The following is a 20,092-nucleotide window of genomic DNA, read 5'->3' as shown; positions in this document are numbered from 1 at the left end:
GATTTAATCATGTTTTTGTACCTACATTGAATTTAAAAAAAGACAGTCATTGGTAGGTTTATCTTTCTTAGAGTATTTATAAATATAAATACAATTGACATTAAAGTTCCATTTTATTAAGTATAATTTTCATAAGGTTTACAATTAGAAAATTTTCTTTCTTTTTTAATTTTGTTTTTAGATTTATGTATATTATACTATTCAGGGAAATGCGTATTAAAAAAATATCCAGACTATCTATCATGGTTCTGTAAGCGGTAATAGCTTCCTAAATAAATCTTTATGAAAGTGTAATTTACAGAAGTCCACAATAATTATAAAAAAACAGAAAGAATGCGAGAACAATAGCGACACAAACCTTTGTCCATATAAAAAACCTTAATGTCCTACAAATAAAGCTTAGATTCGATTCGATAATCGACTCTACGAATTTGTAACGAATCGTATGCTTTGAACTGCACATCAGCTGCTTAAATTCATTTGGTGCGTTTGTCATAACTGCATTGATACCCTGAAACATGGTTTCATGCAGTCTCAATGCAGCTGACTTGCAGTACCTACAGTCGCAGTTTTAAAGCTTCGATGCACTACATAACAAAAGAACGTCAGTGTCCCTCTTTAAATCTTATTATTAAAAATCAAACTAACTACGCACTTAACGGATTTAGTTGAATTCAAGCTTTAATTCCGCGTTTGCACTCACTCTAAACAAATCCAACAGCTAATGTAAACAAGAACATCCATTCGTTAGCGCCAAGACAGCTCCTTTGAAGGAAGATCTTGATATAGAATACAAAACTGAAATGTGAAACACGAGAAAAAAGTAAAAAAGAACTGCGATTAGTAAGCAGGGTTTCGCAGTTGAGTCAAGGTATATTTTTAAGCAAGCTTTACTCATCTTTGTTGAGAGTGGGCAATGTGTCATATTATTGTATGTTGTTGTGATATTAATTAGGCTGTTGGTAGTGAATAACTACCAACAGCCTAATTAATATCTCAATGCAATGAAGGAACATGCCTCGACTCCAAAAAGCGAAGATATATGATATCTTGTTCTCACTCAATTCCTATTTTTCAAGGTGTATTAAACCAGTTGTATTAAAACAATACTTAAAAGGAAAATATGGTTTAAAGTATTTTTATTAAAATGGTTTTCAGTTTAATAGAAAAATATTTACTTTTAAATTAAATTTCAATAAAAAAAACTAAGATATGTTTTACTAAGTTAATAATTTTCTCGATAATAATAATTATGTACTGTAAAATAATCTCATTGTTTCTCTTTCCCATTGTACTGTTAATACATAATTACGTACTGTCAATTAACTTTATGTTTTTTATTTTATGTTTTTTAAACAGCTTTATTCAATCGTTCTTGACGAAGTTTATATTTATATTATAAAGAGAAAAGACTTTTTGTTTGGTACCAATAGGCTCCGAAAGTTCTAGACCGATTTTAACCATTTTTCGCTAAAAGAAAGCTAAACTATCACTAAGTAACATAGGCTATAATTAATTTTATTTTAAATTGCAGCAATGTCACCTAAAGTAGCAAAATTTTGCCTTTGAAATTCATTACTTGTCGTTGCTGAAAAAACTATTGATAATACATAAAAAGTGTGTATGACATTATTAAATTACTCTTTATTGTATACAGGAATAGCTTGCATCGGACATAAGGCGCAGGATACAATACGTGTTTTAGCGGTAATCTAATAGCGCCATTCCGGAAAAAAAGGATCTAGTTAGATTTAAAAAAGAAATAATAATCGCGAATGAGACCAGTAAAAGCTTGTAATTTTGTAAATTATAGGAATTTTGTGAGTAATCTTTCCGTAGAACATTGTTACGGGTTATTCCATACCGTACAATTATTTATCCACCCAGTGTGGGCGTAGAATGTGCTCTCAAAAGGAGGTCCCATTTGATTTGAAGTTGTAACCCGTTACTTGTGGTCTTATGATTTCATCGGCTTTGTTTACTTATTGTTCCGTTATTTTTAGCAATCATTGTAAGTGGGAGCATTGAATGAAAGTAGACATTTGCCTTTCTAACCTATTGCACTTAATTCTAGCTTTTTGGTGCCTTGTAGGAGGAGATTTTGCTAATGGCAGTTTTTTTCTTTATGGCTCATATTAAAAAATCGACATCGAGCCAAGTATAAGTTCTCAAGTAAGCTCTCATAAATTGACCGATACCCGAGAACCAGTTCGTAGCTCGATGTCAGTTTATAAATATACTTTTGGACATTTTTTTTTCCATTTTTTATTTATTATTTTTATTCCACTACAAGTTAGCCCTTGACTGCAATCAAAGATGGTAACGGGCTAACCTGTCAGGGCTATGTCAGTTATATTAAAACCATTAACCTAATCGGTTTCTACGCGACATCGTACCGGAACGCAATGGCAATTAGGCCTCACATTGGTTGATCAATGTCATCATAGTAGTATAAGAAAGAAAAGTGGATAAAATAAGTGAGATTGCAACCAGCAATGCATGATCTTTTCTTAAATATTTCTTGCCGGAAAAAAATAAAAAACCCACCACTGCGCCAGTGAGGTCGCCAATTATTAATTAAGCTAATACAAAAGTCTTTGAAACTACATACATTAGAGGAAAGTGGATATCGACGCTTTATTGGCAACGAGAATTGGCTTTAAACTTTGAACGAGGTTCTTGACCTTTGCCACGGAGTACGAAATACAAAGAGTCAACCACCTCCGGTTGTTAATTAACTAAAATAATGTAACTGTTTTCTTCTAATTGTTTTTTTTTATAATTCGTGTCCAAGTTTGTTGATGATTTCTTAGAACTCTTTTTGTCCAGCCATAACAGAATTTTTAATGATGTTCTGAATTCAATCGCAGCGCTAAAAAGATCTTTACGGAATGCCATCAAGTATAAAAAGAATAGATTTTACAGTATATTATAAAAATTAAGCTTAATATGCTATACTCCGCGAAAAGCATGAGGATCTGTATGGTGTAATTTATAATGTCTTCAATCCTTATACTCCACACCAAACAGATCTTCTTGACAATACCTAATGTATGAAATGAAATGAAATTGAAATATTAATTTTGCTAAATTAATTATTGGTGTTTAGGATATAAAGTTCCAACAAATTCTGTTAATACATCAACATGCAAAATTTAGACATCATTTAATATTAATATTAATAAAATAATGTTCTGAGATTTATAGTGTCATATTAGATCATTGTATTAGTTATTTTTAAAAATCAAATTATTAAGCACTATTCCACATAATCTTTAGGGAAATAATATATATATTATTATTTAAGTGTTTCTTTTTTGTTTCAACTTTAATTTTATCTTTACTTTCTGTTTAATTTAATTCCAAGTTGTGTACACATACTTTGGGTTGTAGCTTAGAACAAAACTTGTTATTACTTATATTTAGTTCTACTTTTAGTTATTACCTGTTTTGTGTACCTAATAACAATAAACAATAAACAATTGAATCACAATGTTTTAATGTTAAATAAATACAATTAAAATTAAATTTAATTAATTATACACAGATATTTCATGATAACCATAGCAGTTATAGTTAAGGTTTTCTGCGGGCACCAGCGCCATCTGTGCTACTACTGGAAGTACTACAGGGATCACCAACCCGCCTGGCCAGCGTGGTGATTATGGGCAAACCCTGCCGTTTGGAGAGGCCTTTAGTCCAGCATTAGGCTGTGATAGGCTGTTGATGATAAATACAATTATTAATATAATTATAGGCAATATCACAGTTGAATGTTGGTAGTTGATGCAATCCGTGGCGGTACTTAATATTTTATATAGGAGAACAAAAATTATTTTGCATTTTTTGCTTGCAGTCGGGATATTCCTTTAACTTTTATATTTCGACGCGCAAAAAACATATTTAAGTCGTTAATGATATCATGGAACATCACTATGTCGGTATCAATTTAATTTACCGGCAATCTTAAATTCTTTTTGGCAGATTTTTTGTAAGATGGCATGGGCTATAATATTTTTTACTGAATTTAATTTTGTAGGCACCTTGTTCATTCTTTTTTTGTTTTTCTGAATAATGTGGTGTACAAATAAAGGGTATCAATAAATAAAAAAAAAATATGAAAATCTTCTGCGGTACTCGTATTGCTACGACAACGCAGCATCTTTAGGAGATATTGACTTTACAATTTTACTAACTATCACTAACCTACTTTGGGGCTAGATGGCGATGTGTGTTTTATCGAAGTATATTTATTATGAGCAGCGACCCTTGCTCTGTAATAGATACTGATCCACTACAGGGCACGGGTTGCCCTCATGGGGTCTAGATGGGTTAGTAATAATGATGATAATCATTATTACTGACAGGTATATAACAGCTAATAGACCTGATATAGTGCTAGACGATCGATCAGTGCGCCATGCAATAATTGTTGACATTACTATTCCACATGACGATAAGGTGAAAGCTGAAAAGGAAAAAGTATCTAAATACTTGCACCTTGCTCACGAGATTACCGCCATGTGGAATGTTGAGTCGACTGTTATTGTTCCGATCGTGGTTTCAGTCAATGGTCTTCTCGCGAAAAGCTTCGACCAACATCTTAAGAAGCTTTCGCTTAGTCTTCGCAGTAGTCCTTGAATCGGCGCGTATTGTGAGGAGGTTCCTCACTCTGGAGCCCTGACCGCCGGTTGCTTGGGCATGAGCGGAGGGTGGATGTTTTTTTTTTTATAAATTTTTAATAGTGTTTTTTATTTTATTTTTAAGCATTGTTAAGAAGGTAATCATTATCGATTGCGATGTCGGCTGATTGGCGCAGTGGGCAGCGACCCTGCTTTCTGAGTACAAGGCCGTGGGCTCGATTCCCACAGCTTGAAAATGTTTGTGTGATAAACATGAATTTTTCTTTTTCAGTGTCTCAGTGTTCATATGTATATGTATTTATCAGTTATCTTAGTACCCATAACACAAGCTACGCTTACTTACGGACTAGATGGCGAAGTGTGTATTGTCGAAGTATATTTATTTGAGAGAGACCCGCGGCCTGTAATAGGTACCAACCCAGTACAGGGCACGGGTTTCCTATCATGGGGTTTCAATGGGTTGATGAGGATGATGAATATCCAATGTATAACCAAAATATTTTTGTCTTCAACAGAAGGCGAATTGGAAACGGAATGGCTGCAATCTGCAGGCCTCGGTATACTCGCGGCGCCGTTCCAGGCTGGCCTGGAGGTCACCGAGGCCCAGCTGGGTGAAGCGGTGAGGCCTTTACCCAGGGAGCAAGCGGCTGCCGTGCGCCGCAGAGTAAGAAGACTCAATAGGACTGTGAGGAGAAAACGCGCCGCTTCCCGGGCCAAAAAGCCCGATATAAGAGATGTCTTTAGAGACTTGGAGGTAAGTGCCTTTGATTTTTAACCAAACGATAATAATTGTGTGTGACATTGTGAGAAACATGCGTATTAGAAATGATAATTTAGAAAAGCTTCTCTGACGACCGACCTGGCGTAGTGGTGAGAGCTGTGAATTTATGAATGGAGGCCCCGGGTTAGGAGGCTTCCGTTGTGGCTAGATACCACCCTACCGACAATGCCGTCCCGCTAAGCCATGTAGTGTTACCGATTTGGGGTGTGTGTTTTATATCATTGCACGAAACGACGGGTGTGTGTTTAATATTGTGACGAAATTGCAATAGATATTCCAACTGGTCCAGATAAAGCTGTTATAAAAATTAGGCTTAATTGGCTATACTTTACGAAACGCTGGAGAATCTGCATGGTGTAATTTATAATTTCTTTAATCTTTATACTCCACACCACACAGTTCTTCGGCAATTTACTCTACGCACGTTTCGCTCCGAAACCGTAGCATCCTCAGGAGATGTTGCCTTTACAATTAATAATTAATAATAATAAGTTTATTTCATTTACACAGTTACAACAGTTACACAGTAAATTAAAAACAATACAAAATTAGGCGAAAATAAGGTAACGTGTATCAAGAAACCCAAATTCTATAATAATGCAAGATAAAGTCGCAGTAATAATCACACGTCTCTTGAGAGAGAAACAAACACTTAATTACATCTAGTGAGATGAATAAATTCAATTGAATGCATTGAAATATTCTTATGGATAGAAGCAGGCGTTAGTTTGCGGAATTCCATGATATATTATGAAAATTGTTAAGCACATTGCCTAAGTTCGGTGTGGTTGTGGAGTTTAAAGATTAAAGAAAATTAAAATTACACCATCAACTATCAAGTTAGGTAACGTGGAGACAGACAACCTCAAACTACTGTTTACGGTTACAAGGGTCAATATATCAGTTACATAACATTCACTAGAAGCTTGGCACGGTAACATTTCGACTCTTTTAATTAGTTACTATAACGTTTCACTAACGCTTAACGACCAACTAAAAACTTGATAGCAGGTAATCGGATAGTTAACTAGTTACATAAGGACTGAAATGAGCGACTTCTGGGCAGGTTGCAAAACGTTTTCCCATGGTACGTTTCGGACAGGTTCTAGAAGTTTTGCAATTTGACTGCAGAAAATGTTGTGACATTCACCATTTGTATGTCAATTAATGATATGCGCGCAGCTGTAAGCTCATGTACTATACACGTTTAGTAATGCATGCATATGCCTCTATATTGGTATCGAATGCTATCGCTGCTGCGTGAAAGCGACAAACTCAAAAACTGACTTAATCATCATCATACCAACCTGTTACCGACCCACAAAATGGCACGGGTCTCCTCCCACAGTGAGAAGGTGTTAAGGATGTAGTCCACCACGCCAGCCCAGTGCGGATTGGTGGACTCCAAACACCTTTGAGAAATTTGAGAACAGTATGGAGAACTCTCAGGCATGCAGGTTTCCTCACGATGTTTTCCTTCACCGTTGAAGCAAGTTATATAGTGTTAGAGTCTAAGTCTTTCCAGAATGTGTTCTGATTCTGTTCCTGAGTGTGTGTGTGAGTTGAACCCGCCATGGGTTCGATTCCCACACCTGGAATTTTTTTGTGTGATGAACATGTTAAGTATTGATGTTAAGTATTTTAGTATATTACACATCAGCTATCTTAGCACCAATAACAAAAGCTACGCTTACTTTGGGGCTAGATGGCGATGTGTGTATTGTCGTAGTATATTTAGATATTTATTTATAGGTAAGCCCGCTATTATCCTTGACTGCATTATTACTTACTTGCAGGTGAAATTGCAGACAAACTTGTTGAGGAATAATAAAAACTGTAATAGTTTTTACAGTAATATCTAATTATCTTACCAGAAATCTTAGGCTTTTCATAAAACTGCGTAGATAGTTTTCGTGCGTAGATAAGAAAAATATTGCAGGAAGGAAAATAATAATTGTAAGGAACTTAGTGTGTCTTCCTAAAAAAAAAGTGTTTGAGTAAATACTAAACTATTAAGATTCAAATCTACATGCAATAACTAAAATTAACTTAGTTTTATAACCATTATAAATCATATTGTTTTATATTCTACTTATTTAAACACTTTCTGGTATCTATCTCATGTGCGTAATTTATGCAATCAAATATCACGTTCATGGTGATAACTAAAAAAAACCAACCGGCTAAGTTTGTTGTGGGCTTCTTCGCGTTTGGAACCCTCGTAGCTTTAGTCTTAAGTTGACGAATTAAGTTATCGCCATCAACTCGCATCTAGGACATATTTACCATGTAATGTACGCATCAAAAGTGCCATCTATGTGCCTATTTGAATAAAGAAATATTTAACTTTGACGTGCATTAACGACGAAAAAACCCTGAGCAAACCTGCACGTCTGAGAGTCCTCCATAATGTCCTCAAAAGCATGTGGAGTCCGTCAAAATTCAAAATTCAAAATTCATTTATTTCAAGTTGGCCTAATATAAGCACTTTTGAATCGTCAAGTCTGTCTGTTTGTAGTGATTCTACCACCGGTTCGGAAGTCAGATTCTACCGAGAAGAAGCCGGCAAGAAACTCAGCAGTTGCTCTTTTCCAACATCAACAATTTACATTTTGCATTTTAACATTCATTTTTCTATCTTGTAAGAGCTGAAAGCGGAGCCGGATGCTTCCAAGCAACCTTGTCATTAAAAAAATCATCAATTGTATAGTAACCTCGCTGTGATAAATGTGTTTTAACAAATTCTTTAAATTCTTTAAACTTGTGCATTGGCAGGTCAATCCGTACTGGCCGGTGTGGTGGACTACGGCCTTAACCCTTCCTATTCTATGAGGACATCCGTGCTCTGTAGTGGGCCTGTAACTGTATGATAATAATGCTTATGATATGTAAAGATTACTGACATAATATTTCATCAGTTCACAGAACAAGATTTTCTGTATTCTGAGTCTAATATGTCTTTGTGTACATGCTTCATTCGCCATTAAAAAAAAGATATATAAATTAGTTCTAAAGACAATTTAAGCTGTCTATTACAGGGACAGACAGTTCAGAGCTCAGTGATTTATAGGGACAGGGTAAACCAAAAGTAAAGTCTATAGAGAAAAAACTTATGTATTAAGTTTGACAAGATAATATTATAAGATCAATTTCTTAGTAGTTAATGCCTCATACCTTATGAGATTACCTTAACTTTGGCACGTTAATACATTCTTTATCAAAGGTAACCAAAGTTTTGTTTACATTGTACAGTTTCAGTTTAAATATACGGTAGTTTAATGAATGAAAATCAGTTGTTGAATAAGAGAACTCGTTTAATTTGTCTATGTCAAGTTTACGAACGCTTTTTAATTCGTCACGCACCGTTAGCCTCGAATCTTGACAAACTCGTTTGGTTGCCCGCGCGTTTAATTTCTAAACGTAATTTGCCGTTGTGTGGACAGGATCACCTTCGGAAAATGCGTATTGCGTTCAGAAAGCCGAACACTTAGCGTGAGATTTGCACGTTCGCTATCGTGGAGTCGTTTGCGTGTATCGAAACAGTGGAACGTCTCAATAAAATAGCCAATATATTTTATTTATTTATTTATTTATACTCTTTATTATATTCCTATATACAAAGTTTGTTTTTCACTACAAGTTAGCCCTTGACTTAAACTGCATCATCAAATGATGCCGTTAAGTCGGTAGCGTGCTAACCTGTTAGGGGTACGGTAGTTATATTAAATCTAAATCGCCTAATCGCCGTAGGGAGGTAATCAAACTCGGTAGAAGCCGAAGATTTATTTAGGTATAGCTTTATGTCAAAAAACTCGAAATGCCTTCTTATTTAAATTCTAAATACATTGCTGGACCTGTACACTTGCTAAATTCGTACTAGCTGTTTATTTTTACAAATCCCGTAGTCAACGTTTTTATCCATGGGATAAAAAGTAATCTATGCTACTCCCAGTCCTTTCAACGACTTCTAAGCCAAAAATTAAGTGGATTGGTTATTGAAGTTAAGGTGTAAAATAAGGACAAATAAACAATTATTTTTTTTATTAGTCATTCTAAGAGCTGTTGAAATTTACTCACACTTTTAATACTCGTAGCTTGCATAGGCTAGCTATGCAATCCACACGTCTGACGTGTGAAGAAGATAAATAGATCTTTCCTCTAAAGTTACAGTGTTTCGATTATCGAACGACATCGTGCGTGGAAATCTCATACTAAGAGTACGGATATCATTTAAAATTTGAAATTAAAATATCGAATTCTGTTATAAATAATTATGTCGGTCCTTCTGGATCCACCTCCGTTTAACCTTAACCTTCATCCATTGGGCGGAGAGGATACGACGGTTCTCTTATTTAGGGCTTCGGCTTCCCTCTTCGTTGGTACTGAGTGGGATGCCTGGCATGCTCTAACCTCTAAATTTTCGGAGTTATATGCTTTTTTTTGGCACTATCCGGTTCTCATGCTGTAAGTCCTATTTACAAAGGTTGCCTGTAAGAGATTGCTTGCAGCATAATCCCCCTTTGCATGTCTACATTGTGTTCTGCATACTCCGTACTGTTTCGTTTCCTGTATGTTATACGTGCAATAAAGTGTTTCTTCTTCTTCTTCTTCTTTTTAAATTGGAATGAATGAATACACTTTCATGATACATACACCACATATATATACAGGAAAAATTATAAATACCTTGTATACACGATGTATACGGTAACTAGGCGGTATTAAATTTAGTCAAGTAAGATATCTTGCTTTAACGGTTAAGGAAACCATCGTGAGGAAAACTGCATGTCAGAGAGTTCTCCATAACTTTCTCTAAGGCATGTGAAGTCTGCCAATCCACACTTGGGCAGCGTGGTGGACTTTGGCCTAAACCCTTTTCATTCTGAGAAGATACCCGCGTCATATAGTGGGCCGGTAGTGGGTGATGATGATGATGACCGATATATTATGAATGAATGAACGAATGGATTATATATTATGAATGAATGAACGAATGGATTAATTCACTTTTTAACATTGATTATAAACAATCCCTATATTGGATAGAAGCAGGCGCTACTTTGCGGAATTCCATGATATAAGTACAACGAAAACCAAGCCTTATTTGCTATGCTAAAGCAGAAGATGTTAACTTTACAGTGACTAAGTGAAAATGATATGGATACATGTCAGCTAGTACAATAAATATTATATCCACACTACACTCTAAACTATTAGTTATAATATCCTTTCGTAATCTACATATAATTCAAATATGTATATATTTTAGTTGTTGTTGTTGGGTCTCCTCCCGCAAAGGGAAAGGGTTAATGCCATAGTCCACCACGCTGGCCCAGTGCGGATTGGCGGACTCCACACACCTTTGAGAACATTATGCAGAGCTCTCAGGCATGCAGGTTTCCTCACAATGTTTTCTTTCACCGTTGAAGCAAGTGATATTGAATTACTTAAAACGCACATAACTCAGAAAAGTTAGATGGGGCTGGGATTCGATCTCGGCCCCCCGAAAGTGAAGTCGACCTCCTACCCAATGCGCTATCACCGCTTGTTTACTTTATTTTAGTTATACAATTCTTTTATATATAAAAAATATGAGTATAAGTTTCTTATATTAATATTAATAAAGATATATTAGCAGCATAGCATCGCGTGAGCGCAGGCAATATCGCCGGTAGAGAATAATGTGAGACTTTAAAGATAATTGTTATAAATAGCAAAACTTAGCTGATTACTTTCAGATACTGTGATATTTAAGAGAAAGGAGAGATTTGTTGAACTTGCTCACGCAGATTTTGTTGACGCATACTTTTACACATGTTGTATGTATGTACCTATTGTAATGTTTTTCTATTAATATATCAGGCTGTGCGGTGATAGCCCAGTGGGTACGCCTTAAGACTCACCTGAAGGGGGTCCGAGTTCGTTCCGGCACGCATTCTTAACTTTTCAGAATTGCATACGTTTGTTAAAATCAATTAAATATAACTTTCTTTAACCGTGAGGTAATACGTCGCGACGAAAACCTGGGAGTTCTCCTCAAAGTGCGCAAATTCATGTTCAGTCAACCAATCCACATGCTACGGCCTGAACCCTTCTTTTCCTGTGAGGAGACCTGTGCCCTGTAGAGGGCTTGCGAGTTGTTAATGATACCTAGATCAGTTGGTTGCGGGCTTCTTCTTTGAGAAGAGCTTGTCTAGTAGCCTCATGGCTTTATTATGAAAAATAAGCTCAATTTCTTAGAACTAAGAACATACAGAAACCGACTACACCACTAATATTGAAGTATCAAACACCACTCCACTTTCTCAATGTTTCTTGAACAGGTCACTTCGTTACATTAAGGAACTGCTAAATGAATGAAGTGAGCAATACAGTCAGTCATTATTTTACCTCTATTGTTCTAAAAGTTTACCATAAAATGGGGAAAAAGGGAAAAGTTTGTAAGCTGGCAACATTACGCGTTTTGGTTCCTGGAAGAGATCGCTATTTAGCGATATTGTACGTTGTACCTTATTGTATTTGTATCTCTGTAAATTTTCTCTGTGGTGTACAATAAAAGTGTATTCATTCAGTCATTCATTACGCGGGGGTTTACCCTGGTTTTAGGCACAATACACTGCATGCAATAATGGCTGAATGAGGATTCTGTAAGTTCTTAATTTTGTGCTAAATTAGCTATGGATACTCAGCGGAAAATAGGAGAATCTGTACGGTGTATTTTAAAGTTTCTTCAATCTTTATACTCCACACGCAACAGATCTTCGGCAATGTACTCTCTACGCACGTTTCACTTCGACACCGGAGAATCCTCAGGAGATGTTGACTACAAGATTACAATAAATAATTGTTGGCTGCTTCTATCCAATATGCGTAGATTTAGTTTAACTTGATGAATGTAGATTATACTATCATCTCACTGCATAGCAAAAACATATATTTTAACCAAGGCATCCAAAAGTGCCTTGTATTACATGTCAACTCGAACGAACCGGCAGTAGAGTCACTAGAAAAAGTCCGATTAAAATGAACGAATACCGAATTTATAATTTTATTTTATTATGTTTATTACAGTTTTTTTAAGTTTAATTTTTTTCAAAAACTACTAAACCGATTTAAAAAATCTTTTATCTATGGAAAGCTAAATTTTGCAGCAAGTAGTATAGTTTATATTTAAGTTATGATACATTGGATCCAATATGTCTGAGTGGGTTAATGGGGGGAAATCGGAGCGTTCGTAATGGCATGAGTTTGCGTTTGAGAAAGATAAAATCGTGTTTGCTCTGACTCGGACTTTTTGTCGATAATACTTGTCCAGCTGATGATTATTATGATGGAGCACTTTATTGAAGTTCTCAGTAACCTAGCTTATTTTATTGCGAACTTGTTCAACACTAGAGTTGTAATGCACACTGCATTACAACACTAGTTTTTTTTTTATTCCACTGCAAAGTAGCTTATGACTGCAAACTCATATGAGTAAGACGGTGACGCGCTAACTTGTTAAAGGAATAGTAGTTTATAAGCACATTTGAAGCTTCAAGTCGGTCTGTTAGTAGCGACCCTACCACCGTTTCGGATGGCAGATTCTACCGAGAAGAACCGGTTCTCAGTTTGAATCTCCGGTAGGGCCAATTCGGGAAATTTATAATTTCTGAACTTTCTCTGGTTCGGTCAGGCCTTCAGTCGTGGGTAGTTATCAACCTACCGACACAGACGTGACGCTTAGCGATTTAGCGTTCCGGTACGATGTCGCTTGGAACCGAGGAGTCTGGGTTTAATATAACTACCATACCCCCAACAGGCTACTATTAAGATAACAGATCGAACATTAGATAAAACAGATCTTCACTTATCATCATCATCACATCAACCGATAGACGTCCACTGCTGGACATAGGTCTTTTGTAGGGAGTTCCTAGTTCCACGGTTCTGAGCCGCTTGGATCCAGCGGCTACCTGCGACGCGCTTAATGTCGTCTGTCCACCAACGCTACACTTACCAGTTCGGGGCTGCCATTCCAGCACCTAACCCAACGTCCATCCTCTCTCCGAACTATGAGCCCGGCCCATTGCCACTTCAGCTTCGCGACTCGTTGAGCTATGTCGGTAACTCTGGTTCTTCTACGAATTTTCAGCTTACAAACATTTCTGATTTGATCGCGTAGAGATACTTCGAGCATAGCTCTCTCCATCGCCCGCTGAGTGACTCTGAGCCTTCTTATGAGGCCATAGATCTTCACTTATAGTAGGATAAAAAAATAAAGAATGGGTAGTTACTAGCTACGTTCGTCGGAGGTTGTCAAAATCCGTCCAGTGACAATTAAGTGCTGAAAAAATTATGCATCCATTTTCCGAAGAAATAAATTAATGAGTATATAATAAATTAATGAGTATATAATTATTATTCCATTCATTAACGAAAGGTGAGTCTGAACACGTTATTCCAATAAAAATAATGATTTCCAGGAAACGATAACTTACTTAAGTTTCAGTAAAAAAGAATATCCTCGGCAAACTAATTATTTTATGTTACTGAGAATATATGTAGAAATAAGATGTGTTTTAAACAGAGTCAGTGACAAGACATTAGGGGTGATAACGTCGTTAGATAAATACGCCATTAGTTAAAGGTATTTAAAATTTAGTTCCAAAATGTACGTCAGGAAACAACCGTGTTTCGGATAAAATGGCAATTTTTTCGTAAATTATAAAAATATATTCATAAGTTGTGATAAATATAAGCAAGTGGCAATGAAAAAGTGCTAAGTGATGTGTACTAAAGTTCAGAAATACCAATTATCTTCTACTTATTACTTAGATTAAAACGAAAGTAACATATAGAAAAACTGCGTGTGAGTCTATGTTATGTGGACAGTAATTCTTAAAAAACTTAAATTTTTCAAAACTCGATTATAACTATTAATTCAAACTTATGTTTAAAATTGTGATCATAAATTAATTATCATAAGAGCACAAGAAAAACATGAAGTGTGTCTCGTGAGACCTTAATAATTGAAATGTGTAAGTGTGAATTATGAAACCGTGCATTAATCGTTCAGAAATTACATCGAACTTGTAATAGATTCAAACAAAACGGACGTTCGCGCCAACACAAATTGCCTCGCGTCCGGTAAAGTTTCAAAACTGAATTGGGTGTTTTATACACACCGCTTTGGTTACGAGCTGGGTGCAGTTGTTTTTATAATAAACCGTTGGATGTTAGTGGTGTGATGTTAAAGAACCTTTGTGAATATGATCTGTGACACAATGCGGCATAAAGTGTGCGAGAAGATGGTGAACTGTAAGGGGTTGGCGTTGATGCGGTCTTACCTTGACGCAATGGTACATCACTTTTTTCTATTTTTATACAAAAGTCGGCAAAGCAGAACAAGCATTTTAATTTATATCTTTGAATTATTTATTATTTATTTATTTATACTCTTTTATTTGTACAAAAACGAGACAAAAAAAAAGAACAAACACATGAAGAATGAAGCAGGATACAAAAGGCTGCCTTATCGCTAAGTAAGATCTCTGCCTGGCAACCTTAGGATAAGAAAACTAAAAAGAAAAAAGAATAGGTGGGGTACACTATTTAGTACATACGTACAAATATCTACATACTAATACATAAACCAGACTACACAAATACAAAAATACTGTTACCCATATACATTTACATATTACTTACTGTTTATTTAAAATTATGATTAATTTACAATATTTCAAGAAGAAGGTATCTTATAAATTCAGTCATCCATCTCAAATACGCTACAAGGTAATCTATATGTTAATATGTGTTCACTTTAGTGGAAATAACCTTTATTTATTTTTTTATTTATCTATTCTATTTGATGTAATGTCACTCGGGTCTTAGTCGAAAATCAGCGGCATGCATGTACCTAAAATGCATGGCAAATGCTAAGCTGTGCACAGACATTCTGTTACTATATTAATATAAGATGTGTCTGTAACACTTAACATGAATAAATTTATTTCCTTTTTTTTTCTAAGTAAAGAATTTTTATTCATATAATTGACGGACGAAGCAGGTGGGCAACCACCTGGTTTATAGAAAAAAAACATCGCCTACATATAAAGACTACACTTTGCAGGTCATGCAAGGAACACGTCCTACAAGTTCGAAGGTGTTAAGCCTGTAATAACGCTGGAACCACTTTCACGCTACATAAATGCTATACTTTCCTGGACGAGCTCTGACATAATCTCTAAAAATTAATCTCTTTTAAGTCCATTACCGGCCAACCTCAGGGCACGGTACTCCTCTCACAATGGAAGGGGTGTAGAGTTTTTCCCACGAAGCCGCTCAAATACCTTTCCTGAAGCCGCTAAAATAAGACAGTACGAAAATTCAGATTTGCCAACGTCCAACGATTTGGCACGAAATAAAGCCATGCGGTTGTTTTAGTCGCACACGCCCTGACCAGGAAGAAATCGGAGGGCAATTTTTTCCGACTCAACAAGAAAGTACGGCTACGGGTATGGGTTTAACATAACTGTAACTGGCTGTAGTCTCCCACGCTGGCCTAGTGCCGTTTGGTGGACTCCACACACCTTTGAGAACATTATGTAGAACTCTCAGGCATGCACTTTTCCTCACGATGTTTTCCATCACCGTTAAAGCAAGTGATGTTTTAAGTACTTAAAATTAAAATTTTCATGAAGAGGCTATAGGATTGGGGATAATTTAATAAAAGTAAACTAAGTAGTTAATTAATAATCATCAGGTTAGGAGGGAGGGGTGTAGAGTTTTTCCCACGAAGCCGCTCAAATACCTTTCCTGAAGCCGCTAAAATAAGACAGTACGAAAATTTACATTTGCCAACGCCCCTACCATCTTAGACTATAGTTTTGCAAACCACCAGGTGAGATTACAGTCGGGGTATCAAACCCTAGATTTTTGGTTCACGGCTGCAAACCTTCTAGAACCGTGACGGTTCAATTTAGGTCTTAGAAATCTAGTGTTATGTATTAGGTAATCGTAAGATCCAAGGATAAACCAGTGATTAAACTGAGAACATTAACACAGTACATGCAGTGTGTACGATTAAGTAATTATTAATAACATCGATATGTTTGAGTTAATTATTACGCTCTTGAATCAATTAACAGTAGATGAAAAAGACCGTGACATGATATTGTTTACGATATGGTTTGACGACCTGCCTGGCGCAATGGTAGTAGTATAAGTGGAGATCCCGTGTTCAATGCACGTCGGGGGAAATTTGGGAATCTATTATTTCTAAAATCCTTCCGTCTTTTCTGGTGGGAGGCTGGACAAAAAACTTACCACAAAAGAAAAAAGTAAAGGAAAAAGCGATAGAACATCTAAGGTCGGCACGAAATAATGCCATGCGGTTTCGTGCAGACCTGAAGAAGAAATGAAATGAAATGAAAATACACTTTATATTGTACACCTAACAGAAATTAAATTATAAACAAAAAGAAGAGAAGAAATAGAAGAGAAGCAGAAGATTTAGGGACGTTGTTTTAGTCTGACACGCCCTGCCACCAGGAAGAAGTCCGAGGGGAATATTTTCCGTCTCAACAAGAGAAGACCGTCAAATATTTAGCGTTTACGATATCGCGTAGAAAACAATTATGGATGTTTAACATTACTGCCATACTATGGTTAGTCCACTCCCATCTTAGACTTCATCACCACCAGGTGAGATTGAAGGAACGAGCTAACTTGTAGTGGGATAAGAAGAAAATAGTTTCACTTGCGTTTCATTCAGTGAAGTAAAAAAAAAAAAAACTCGCGATTTTTTTTTTACTTTATACTTATATGCATTGTGCGTTGCACAGAAAGATTTACCGAGAACAATAGCTGTTAAAAGTACCTTTATGTGATTACAATGTTATGCTTATCAGGGTTACGTTTATCTTGAGTGTGATAGCTTATCAGTTTAATGAAGTAGGTACGTCATTTTACTCTCAGTTTTACGTTAATAAATACTCATCAAGGTTAATCAGTTTTTAACAATTTTAAAAATATATAAATATATTACTTAATGTCTTCGGTAAGCGGTGATATGCCTGAAAGTTTACATAATTTTCTCAAAGGTGCGTAAAGTCTATATATCTGTTTTTGGCCATTGTGGTGGACGGCCTAAATTCTCCTCATTCTGAGAGAAGACCCAAAGCATGTAATGTCAATAATGATGATATCGCAGAGGCATCACGCGGAGAGTCCTTCCAAATACCTATGTCCAGCGGTGGACGTCTGTTGATCGTTGACGCGATGGTTGAAATCATAATATATTATATTATGTATATTATAAGTATTTATTTATTTTATTTACAATAATATTCATCAGTCATTCTAGTACCCATAACACAAGCTACTTTGGGGCTACATGGCGATGTGTTTACTGTTGCAGTATATTTCTTATTATTATAATAACTCTCAGGTAGTATAAACCCCGAGACATGGGTGCCGCCGAATCTCTTTGGATATACGTTTGGGGTACAGATATCTTAAAAAATTATTAATAAAGAATAATTACCGCTTCATGATAACTGTAACTGGGCTAAACAAATCGAAATTGCATGTTATCATGTTTTTTAATTTTTAAATCTTTCTTGTTAATTTAATTGCACGTCTCACGAAAGTTATGTTAATAAGTTTGATTTTATAAGTATTCCTACAAATACCCCTCTAAAAAACTCTTAAAACGCGTGACACGTGCCTCCTATTAGAGATAAGAGCAATCAGCAAGCTAAGTTTCATTCTACACCCAAACCATTAGATATTACAAGCGTTTGAGTTGGGTGAGCACTACATCTATAATAAAACGTATGCTTGAAGTCGTTGCGTATACGCATTTTACTTATAAATTCTAGGCTGCTGATTATCCGACCCCAATTCCCCTTTTGGTTTAATAGAGAACTTCCCCTCGTCCATCATAATACAAATTTAACAGCCATTAACCCGAACACTGTTTTAAATTGTCTAATAAACGAACTGCGGCGGATGTTTGCACTGAATCTTTAGTAATTAATTACTTACAATGTACAGTATTAATATACATATTAAAACTGTATATTTTGGCGTCTTTCCTGGCGCTGTGGTCTAATAATTGCATGTCCCGGGTTTCATCTCCGGCAAGGGCAGTTTAGGAAATTTAGAAATTATAAATTCCTAAACTGCCCTTAGTGTAGGAATTTATAATTTCTAAATTTTCTCTGGTTTGTTCAAAACTGCATCATCACTTGCAGATTGAGATTGCAGGCTAACTTGCAGTGGAATAAAAAAAAAATTACGACAGTCCATTTCGGTATTAGATTCTATTTTCAAATTCGCACAAACTCACAAGACGGAGTAACGTCCTGTTCTGTAAACCTAATTTCCTCAGTACAAAGTTGCAAACGACCTTAAGTACCTAGTTATGTAATCTAGGTTTAAAATGACAACTTTTTGTCCTTTATAAGTCGCATTCTTTGCCCCTACATAAGTGACATTCCTCCACTACATGTACCGCCACTGCCAGTTATTTCACACTATAAAGTGTTCACCTAGGTATTATAACTTACTCTGGACTTTGCCTGTTCTTTGAAGGGACTGTTTTTTCGGCAGGTGCTTATAAATAGGTCACAAAAATAATGCAATTCTTTGAACTATGAATTACTTACTATTTATTGAATTTAGTTTGTTAATTTTGACAGAACCAACCCATTACCTGCCCACACCCGCCCTTGAGAACATGTGCATGTGGCATGCACCGGAATTCTTACCAGGGTATGCATACAGCAGGAAAATTGCATAAAATGGCCAAAATCCACCAAAAAAAAAACTATTTTATGGTAGGCAGTGCTTTTGTGCAGAACTCTCAGGAATGAAGGTTTCCTCACGACCTTATGTTTCACAGTTAAAGCATGTTATATTTCATTTCTTAAAACGCGAATAGAACTCCAGCTTCCATTGGTTCTCCTAGGTATTTAACTCGTTTGACATATGTCAAAGACAACTATTTCTCAAATAGGCCCATAGATAGCGCTTTTGATAGTAAATATTAAATAGACGTGTCAATAGTAGTGACATGATGGCGATAACTACATTCGTAAGCTTAAAATACTACAAGAGTACCTAACGCGCCCTGGTCTAAGAAAAGGCCCATATAAAACTTAGCCGGGTATTCTTTTTGCTATCACCATCTTACATTGTCATTTAACACTATTTAAAAAGCAGCCTGGTTAGAGCAATCATTCAAACCCAAGCTTTTTTATCATAATAGAACTTTTCTATAAGCTTAAGTAATACACACTGAAATTTTTAAGAGACATCTCCAAGATGTTAACCGGTATAATTGTAAAATTGAATACTATTTCTGGTTCTTGTATGGATTTCCTCATTTACCTAATCATGTGGAGATAATCCGAGCTTAGCTCTTTTAATCACCTCAGTGACTTTCTTTTCTACTCCTACTGGAAGAAAAACGTTATACCTATAAAAAATATAGTTAAAAAAAAGCAGTAAGATGAGGGCGATAGTTACATTCGTAAAATTAAAACTAAAGCTACAGCGTTTCAAACTCTTTCTGGTCTTAGGAGCCCACAAAAAACTAAGCTAAGTACCTAAAGATAGGCTTTATGTTAACGAGCAGGTAACAAGCTGGCGGACACACGGACATTTCGAAAATTGTGTT

The 20,092-nt window shown here is 35.9% G+C and overlaps 1 protein-coding gene across 3 annotated transcripts in view; it reads left to right on the top strand.

Moving 5' to 3' along the window:
- Positions 1–20,092, top strand: part of LOC120628986 (rho GTPase-activating protein conundrum) — a 93,437-nt gene that overhangs the window by 58,382 nt on the left and 14,963 nt on the right. For all 3 annotated transcript variants that reach the window (XM_039897706.1, XM_039897698.1, XM_039897715.1), the window contains one exon: positions 5,159–5,397. In XM_039897706.1, coding sequence (XP_039753640.1) covers positions 5,159–5,397 — 239 coding nt within the window. The remainder of the gene's footprint in view (positions 1–5,158; positions 5,398–20,092) is intronic.

The sequence above is a fragment of the Pararge aegeria genome, chromosome 2, assembly GCF_905163445.1.
Source record: "Pararge aegeria chromosome 2, ilParAegt1.1, whole genome shotgun sequence".
Lineage (NCBI taxonomy): Eukaryota > Metazoa > Arthropoda > Insecta > Lepidoptera > Nymphalidae > Pararge > Pararge aegeria.
This window is presented reverse-complemented; position numbering and strand designations above follow the sequence as displayed.